Source organism: Malania oleifera, chromosome 5 (assembly GCF_029873635.1).
Source record: "Malania oleifera isolate guangnan ecotype guangnan chromosome 5, ASM2987363v1, whole genome shotgun sequence".
NCBI lineage: Eukaryota > Viridiplantae > Streptophyta > Magnoliopsida > Santalales > Ximeniaceae > Malania > Malania oleifera.
Genome location: NC_080421.1, coordinates 38260639 through 38269187, shown reverse-complemented (window position 1 = coordinate 38269187; position 8549 = coordinate 38260639). Strand labels below are relative to the sequence as shown.

Sequence of the window (8549 nt, the reverse complement as noted above, 5' to 3'; positions counted from 1 at the left end):
AAATATACATATTTTTATAATTTATTTCTTAACTATAAAAAAAATAATAATAATAAATGATAAATAATAAATAATAAATAATAAATATACCAAATAGACACTAAAATTTCAATTTTGATTTGATTTGAATTTGTTATGCTGCCAATATTCAGATATTTTGAAACCGCCCAAAGACTATTCTGACGGAAGTCGAGGCTGGAGAGACGGAAAAAGGAACTCGAAAATCGCTACATTAGAGAGGACATTAGCGTCATTTCGAAAAAGCCAGGGTCATTTACAAATTTCCGTCGCTCCATCCAAAATAAAGCCCCCAAAACCCTGACCTCTAATCCTCAATGTCCCTCTCTCTCTCGTCTGCTAGGGTTTTTGCACCGACGGAAGACATGGCTTTTCGTGTAGTCTGTCGCTCTCTCCTCTCCAAGCAAACCCGAGCTTCTCTACTCGTTTGCTCCTCCCCCTCCCTCCCTGTGCCTCGTCCTCGGTCCCTTCTCCCTTCCTCTACTTTTTCTCTCAGCCTCCGCTCCCTGGTCGCCGCTGGCCACCTCTCTCGGTCGCCGACCGCTTCCCTCCGATGCTTCTCGACTCGCCAGACGGCGTCCTCTCTCAACGATCCGAGCCCCAACTGGTCAAACCGTCCTCCCAAAGAGACGATCTTGCTCGATGGGTGTGATTTCGAACACTGGCTAGTTGTGATGGAGAAGCCTGAGGGTGACCCCACGAGAGACGATATTATCGATAGCTACATCAAAACCCTCGCGATGGTGGTCGGAAGGTTTGTTGTGGATTTTTTCGTTTTCTTTTTTCTGTTGGTTTTACTTTCATAGTTTCTCTTTGGTTATGGTCTGCTTAATTCCTTTGAGATTGATGGAAGGGGAAGCTGGATTCGTTAACTATCTATATCTCATTAAGACAGTATATTATATGGTTGGTTACTTTTTTATTACAAGCAGAAATATCTAAACTGTTTCTACTCCCTGCCGAAATATGAATATTGCAACTGAAGTTTTATAAATAAATAAAAAAAATCCAAAGCCCCTCATTGGATTTGAATTCATGACTTGCGATACTCTACCACTGTGTTAAAGGGGTTGATAGGTAAACAATTAGATGCTAAATTCTCTATTTTTGAAACACAGTCGAGGTAATAGGCCTCTAGTTCCTATTGTCATGGATGAAAAATCAGACTATTCAGAGGGGCTAGAATGAGTAAAACTCAACTCATTGTAAAATTGATCAACAACATTGCCAAAGCTCATGGGTGCATCTGTATTTGACCTTTAGGTGAACTTACTCGAGAAGGAAATTATATTTACTCAGAAATGAAAGATTCTCAAATTTTGGCATTATCACCAAAAACTTAATAGCTTTTGAATTTTTATTCCTTTCTCTATTTAGAGAAACTGAGAATTTTTAATTGAAATACTCCACGGTCTCCACCTCTCCACTATTTGTTTTTTAGTTTTTTTTTTTTTTTACTGTAGTATCAGAACATAGCATGCCTTGAGGTATGAAGATGGATTTCTTTAGGTTTGATTTTTAGTGTCTTTGTGTTTTTTTTTTTTTCCTTTGATTTTTTTACCAGTATTATTAGAGTCTGGCTTTTTGGCCATTTGCTTTCCTGTCATGAATTCCATGTGTTTGGTTGCAATATAATTGAGGCAAAAAAAAAAAAAAATAGAAGTTTGAATTATTTTCAACCTTGTAGCTTGGGTGACTGCAGAAAATGTTATTGATGTGAACTTTCTAAGACTATTAGTATTCAAATGCTTCTTTTCCTTTCGAATTTAATAATTCACTGTGCTCACTAGTTGGCTCAGCGAGTGAACAGTGTATCTTTTATAGAATCATAGCAGATTTAGGATTTATTCCTTGTGTGGGTGAAATATGTGTCACGCCAAAATTCTTGTGTCTTAAATTCAACTACATGAGTAAATCCTCTCAGAAGTATTGTATTGGCAAAAAATATGCTCATTTTTCATCCTAATTATATGATATGCCCTCTTCAATGAATTTATTCATGGGAGGGGAAGTTGCTTTTACTTTTTTCTTTCATAGAAAGGAAGAGTAAGGTTAAAGAAAGCTGAACCAAATTTATAACAGGACATTAAATATAGAGGAGGTTTGAAGGCTTAAGGCTTAGAGGGTTTGAATGTCCCTGATCCCCTCAAGTCCACCTGTTTATAAGAAAATTTACCTTGTGGCCCACTGAATTACAAATTGTCTGAATTATATTTTAGCCAACTGAAAAATGAGTTTTTAACCCATTTTTTTTGCTGATCTCAGCCTTAATCTATATATATATATATATGACATCTTGGATGTATTTTTCAGTGAGGAAGAAGCTAGGATGAAGATTTACTCTGTCTCAACAAAGCACTACTTTGCTTTTGGGGCCCTTGTTTCTGAAGAGCTTTCATACAAGATCAAAGGTAATTATGTTTGAAGTTGCTGTTGTATGGTGTTCCTGTATAATAGGGAGTGCTAATGGTCTTGAGTTTTTTTCCCCCCCTCCCTCAGAATTGCCCAGAGTCCGTTGGGTTCTTCCTGATTCTTATTTGGATGTTAAGAATAAAGATTATGGAGGTATGAAATTGCTTCTTTCAAGTGGTAGCTAAAATTAAATTATTTCCTTCTGCTGAATCTAGAATTCTGTTTATTTTTCTTTCCAAATTTTTTATAGTATTTGACATGAGTTGAGTTTCTAATGTGGGCTTGGTTTTCTGATTTTAAGAAATATATCTGTGTTCTCTGTTCATAATTTTTATGGAAAATTTAAAGTGTGTTTTACAAGTATGGAGTTGTGCCCTAGTATGTTATGGAAGACAAGGAGTAATTTTATATCTGAGTGAGTGCCCTTGTGGTTAAGGTATTGCAATGTTGCATGATGGTATGCGCTTTGCATTTCTTTCTAATTGCCATGCATTTTTGGGCCTTTACCATTCTAAGGTGCATTGTATGAGGTAAAAGGTATCTCCCTTAATTAGAAAGGTGGGACTGGAATAGTGGAAGCTGTTCTTCACTTTTTGCCTATTTTATTGATACTTTTGTGCCTTCATGTAGTACCTTCTGGCATCTCAGGAATGCTTTAGAAGAACAGTAGTCCGGCTATTCAGGCTATCATCCTTTAGGGGATTGCTATCTCTTTGTGCCTGGTTTACCTAGCTTTTTGGTTATTTGCATGAAGTTGGTCGTTTATTACTGATGTGCCTGTCATTTTGCTCTCTCTCTCTCTCTCTCTCTCTCTCTCTCCCATTTTGAATTTGGCAGGGGAGCCTTTTATTGATGGGAAGGCTGTTCCCTATGACCCCAAGTACCATGAGGAATGGGTAAGAAACAATGCACGTGCCAATGAGAGAAACAGGCGCAATGACAGACCTCGCAATATTGATAGATCAAGGAACTTTGAAAGAAGAAGAGAGAATATGCAGAACAGAGTGCAGAGGGGTAACATGCCTCCTTTCCAGTCTCCTGTGCCCAACACAGTAGGAATGCAGCAGTCCAACAATGCGAGTGGGATGCCACCAAACAATGCAGCAGCAAGTGGAATGCCACAACCCAACAACATGAGTGGTGTGCCGCCTCCCAATACTGGTGTACCACAGTCGAACAACATGCCGCCGCCCTACAACCCTGGTGGTCTTCCACAACGCAACATCGGTGCTATGCCTCAGCCTCACAACAACCCTGGGATGCCACAGCCTCACAACAATCCAGGTATGCCACAGCCTCACAACAACCCTGGGATGCCACAGCCTCACAACAATCCAGGTATGCCACAGCCTTACAACCAACCTGGTATGCCACAGCCCAACAACATGAGCGGCATGCCCTACAACACATCTGGGGTCCCACAAGCCAATAATATGAGGGGTATGCCTCCCAACAATATGAGTGGGATGCAGCCCAACATGGGTGGAGGAATGCCACAGAACAACAATATGGGTGCAGTGCAGAGTAATATGGGGAGAATGCCTCCACCCCCAAGTGCAGGATGGTCCACTAATGTGCCCAGCAATGATGCGTGGAACACATCAAACTTTCAGAACAGGGATGCTCCAAACAATGGTAACATGAGCTACCAAAACAGGGAAATGCCTGGTGCAGTTGCCAACAGAGAGTATCAGGATAATTACAACCCAACTAGGGACGTGTGAAGCATTTTTTGTTGAAACCGCTCACAGCCAGCTTGAAGTATGCCAATGGAGAGATTGATATTGCTTGTTTTTTTTTATCTCTGTTGTGCGTTGTTCTTATGAAGTGTAAGTATACCCGTGGACTCTGAATTTATGGAATTCCTTGTGACAGAAACCTTTGTCGAATGGGTTGGCCTTCATAAGGTGCAAGCTCAGTTTGTTCAGGCTATGATAGGCTATGTTATTGAATTAAAATGTTGAAATTTTGGATGCTTGAATTAAGATGTAAGTGCCCTAGTAGATGGTTTGGATACTCTAGCAGATTAGGTGAATTATTGAGAATTTATATCCGACTTAGTTAAGCTGCAAATTTGTGATGGTTCGGATTGGATAATTTGTTGCGGATGAATAATTTGTCATTTTCATTTCGATGAATGATTTATTTTACAACATGATAACTGAAATTATTTTTAAATTCATAATTTGATAATTGTTAAATATTTCATATTCTAATCATAAAATTATTATTTTTTATATTTTTTGACAATGGATTTAGGAGTTTTTGTTTTAATCATGAGAAAATTGAATATTTGGATTTGAGTTTGAATATGGGCATGGAATAATTGATATTTAATAAGTATGGATATATGGGATTATCAATGAACTTATCTAAATCTACCAACCGACTTGTTTAAAGATGGGGAAAAAATGTTTAAACTATGTTGAACTCATTGGATAATGTTCAAAATTCATGTTTTATTCATTAGTAATTTATATATATATATATATATATATTTTAATTTTCTTTTTTTTTTTTCTAAGTTTCTTAATATTATTCAACTTTCAAATGGCTAAGGTTCTTTTTTTCTTTTTTTGGGAAAGAGTAAGGAAAAAGAAAATAAGGACAAAATTCATTTTTTATTGTATTTCTACTTCATAATTATTATTAAAAATAAAATTTGTTTTAATATGATTATAAATTTAAAAGAATTAAGTATTAATCATGTATAAAACTAAACTTTTTTATTGATTTATTATATTTATTTTATTTTCTTTCTCACTTTTTTTTTAAAACCATTACAAAAAAGTAAAATCTTTGATATTTTCATTTTCTTTTCCTAATATTGTCTACGCTTCAGATGAAGCGTAAAGGTATGCTTGGATCAAGGATTTTATTTGGCAAAAGAAAAAAAAAAATGAAGTGAATTCATTTTCCATTGTATTTTCTCGCAATATCAACTATTATTTAAAAATTATTCTAATATAGTGAAAAAATTAAGAAAATTTATATACCAATCATGTGTACGAATTAAATTTTTATGTATTAATTTGTTGTGTGTGTGTGTGTGTTTTTTTTTTTTTTTTTTTTCATATTCCTCGATAACCATATGCGAAAAATTCTTCTATATTTTCCAAGTTCCAAATAGGACCTAAGGCTCCGATTATATCAAGGGTTTATTTGAGAAAATAAAAAAAAATGGAAAAAATGAAAAGGAAAATTTTTTATTGTATTTATTTTTATAAAAAAATATATCAAAATTAAAATTTTATTGTAATATGATTGAAAATAAACAAAATAAAAAGTTAATGATGTGTAAAATTAATTTTTTTTATTATATTTTCTTAATTTTCTTTCTCATCTTTCTTAATAACCAAATGACGGAAAGTAATACATTTTCCTTTTCGTACCTTTCTCTAATATTTTTCATATTCTAAAGAGGCCCAAATCAAGTATCAATGCAATTACATGAAATATATTTTAATCCTTATATTTTTAATTATTATAATTTAAGAGTTCTATTCAATTAAATTTGTCATCTAAAATAATTTAATAGTATTTACAAATTAAAAAGTGTATGAAAATTAAGAGAAGGCCCTTCCACGGGTGTGGATTAGCTAGGCCTTGAAAGAGTCAAGAGTGCCTATGGTCTTAAAATAAAATAAATTCAGGGTGAAACGACGTCGGCTTCATCATCCCGAGGAAAAAGGAGGGGATAAGGGGGTAAATCCAAATCTCCAACTTCAATAGTTCAAAATTCCAACAGAGTACCAAACCGGAGAGGGCGACAGGAGCCATCGCAAGCCAATGCCAAGTCGACTCGTTCTTCTTCTCTTTATTTTTCTCTTAGCAGCAGCTAACGGCAAACCAACGCCTGGGTTTCTCTATTCAAGATCCAGAGGAAGATGCACTCCCCAGTAAGTCACTCCCCCAACCCCCAAATTTTTGGCAGAATGAGTCCACTCGGGTCGACGAACTCTGCGGATGCAGCCAGGTCGATCCGGGTGGGCCACTAAACTGATTGAGTCAAACCCAGGGATGAGTAGTGAGTCTGACACGGTGGTGGTGGTGGTTCATGGTGGCAGGTACTGGAGCGGAAGGAGGGAAGCGTGGCCGAGGATGGTGCCGGCAGCGTCGGCGGTGTCGAAGGTGTTCGGGTCGAGGGCGTTCGAGCGGTACAGGTGGGATCTGACGCTGATGGAGGCGGCCACTCGAAACGACGACGTGGAGAACGCTTTCGCCAGGCTGCTGAAGCAGGCCACGGCGGCGCTGCTCAACTCCTACGCCAGAAAGGGTTTCCCGTACACCGCCTGGGAGGTGAAGACGCTGGTAATGCAGGCTCTGGTCTCGGAAGGGGCGGCGGCTTCGCAGGCGAAACGTTTCTCGCTGGCCAACCAGGCCTGTGATTAACAGGAAAGGACAATTTTACTCATTGTCTGTGTTTAATTATTTCTGGGTTGCGTTTCATGTATCGGCTTGGACTTTTCTTTTGGGGGAGCTCGGATGCCCTTACTAGATAACCTAATGGAATTGTGAGTTTCTATTAAAATGGCTTCTAAAATGATTTCATTCAATACCAAAATTTATTTTACTATAAAACTCAAACATGTTTGAGGACCATTAGTACAATAAATTAGGGTTTTATCCAAAATTTAAAATTAAGACTAATGACAAGAAAAAACTAGAAATATTTTAGAAGTTTGGGATTGACTGTAAAACAAATAATACTTTATACAATACATATGCAAGTGCTTCCCGTGAATGGACTATGAGCTTATATCACGGTCGTATATCAAATGTGTACTAGAGAGTTTGGACTTATAGGGATGATTTGAGTATAACTATGTGAGATACATTTTATTGGACAAAATCGTGAGACTAATGAGTCAAAAAAGACAATACGTCAATAAAAAAATTGGGTTGAAACCGTTAAATTTGGTATTAGAGCCATCCAAAGGTACACTATCATGTGGGTGGAGGTGTGGACTACTCTAATAAGAATGTTAGAAATTGAATATTGTACTACATAGATCATGGGTGTATCGAGATAGTTTGTGCTCTAATAATGTAAGGTGCCTTTTATAAGATAAAAATGTGAGATTAGTGCACAAAAGTGTACAATAACTCATTCACTGGAGTTTGATATTAGCCAAAGATAATAATCTCTCTCTCTCTCTCTCTTACTCACACACACATACGTGCGTGTTAGTATACTGTTCTTAATGACTATATAACGATGAATCTTACATGAATGACTTGCTTCGGAGTTGCGTGAATTGTTTATGAATGAGCTATGTGGAATGGTATGATTATGTTGCATGTGCATTCATTTAATATTCATAGGAATAGTTGTTTATGGGTGTCGCCCTGGAAGCCCTCACGAGACTACAACTCGTCCACTAGAATCGACCTAAAGGTTTAAAACCTTGTTGCATTTAGTAAATGCAACTGTGTTTCCCACGAAAGAGGAGGTAGATAAGATTTGGTAGTTTTCTTTGTTTTTGGTTTTCTCGAAGACTAGCAAAACATTATAGCATGTGGTTTTCACGAGTATTGAAATTTTAGTTGCTACTCTCTTGGTTTGATTGCATTCACGTTATTTGTTAGTGACCAGCAAAACGTTAGTTGGGGGTTATGATTATGTGTTGGAATTGGTGTATTCTCAATAGGGGGGAATTGGGTATTTAAAAATTTATTTCCTAGGTCAAATTAACCAGCAGCAGTAATGCACAAACCTAGGATCTATCTATACAATTATAAACCTAACCATTCACAACAATAAATCACGAACATTCAAGTACTGAAATTTAAATTACAAAAATTAAAAACAGATACAAGAAATGTTATTGAGGTTCGGCGAATACTGCCTACGTCCCCACCTCAAGCTAATAGCAAAAGAATTCTACTAAGTTGCTCACTTCATGGGTGGAGCGACATCGTTTACAACACCTTATCAGGATGGTGTACCTTATTCTCTTAACTAAGTCTAAACCAATCCGAAACTATTCATAGGGTTAGTCTCCCTCTTTCGACCATACGTCGGAAATACAATAAATAATCAAATAAAATATTTTTTATAGCAAAATATACAAAATATGCTTCTAATACAAGTAGATGTGTACAATACTATAACTCAA

At 36.7% G+C, this 8549-nt stretch overlaps 2 protein-coding genes across 2 annotated transcripts; both read left to right on the top strand.

The window, feature by feature from the left end:
- Nucleotides 1-261: 261 nt before the first annotated feature.
- Nucleotides 262-4411, top strand: LOC131156172 (multiple organellar RNA editing factor 8, chloroplastic/mitochondrial). The gene is made up of 4 exons (XM_058109636.1): nt 262-772; nt 2332-2429; nt 2518-2583; nt 3268-4411. The coding sequence occupies exons 1-4, from the start codon at nt 336-338 to the stop codon at nt 4152-4154; spliced, it is 1488 nt and encodes a 495-aa protein (XP_057965619.1). The 5' UTR covers nt 262-335; the 3' UTR covers nt 4155-4411.
- A 1657-nt stretch (nt 4412-6068) lies between these two features.
- On the top strand, nt 6069-6961 carry LOC131156171 (uncharacterized). Its single transcript, XM_058109635.1, has 2 exons — nt 6069-6329; nt 6498-6961. Exons 1-2 carry the CDS (start codon nt 6220-6222, stop codon nt 6820-6822), a joined length of 435 nt encoding a protein of 144 aa, XP_057965618.1. The 5' UTR covers nt 6069-6219; the 3' UTR covers nt 6823-6961.
- The last annotated feature ends 1588 nt before the right edge of the window (nt 6962-8549 follow it).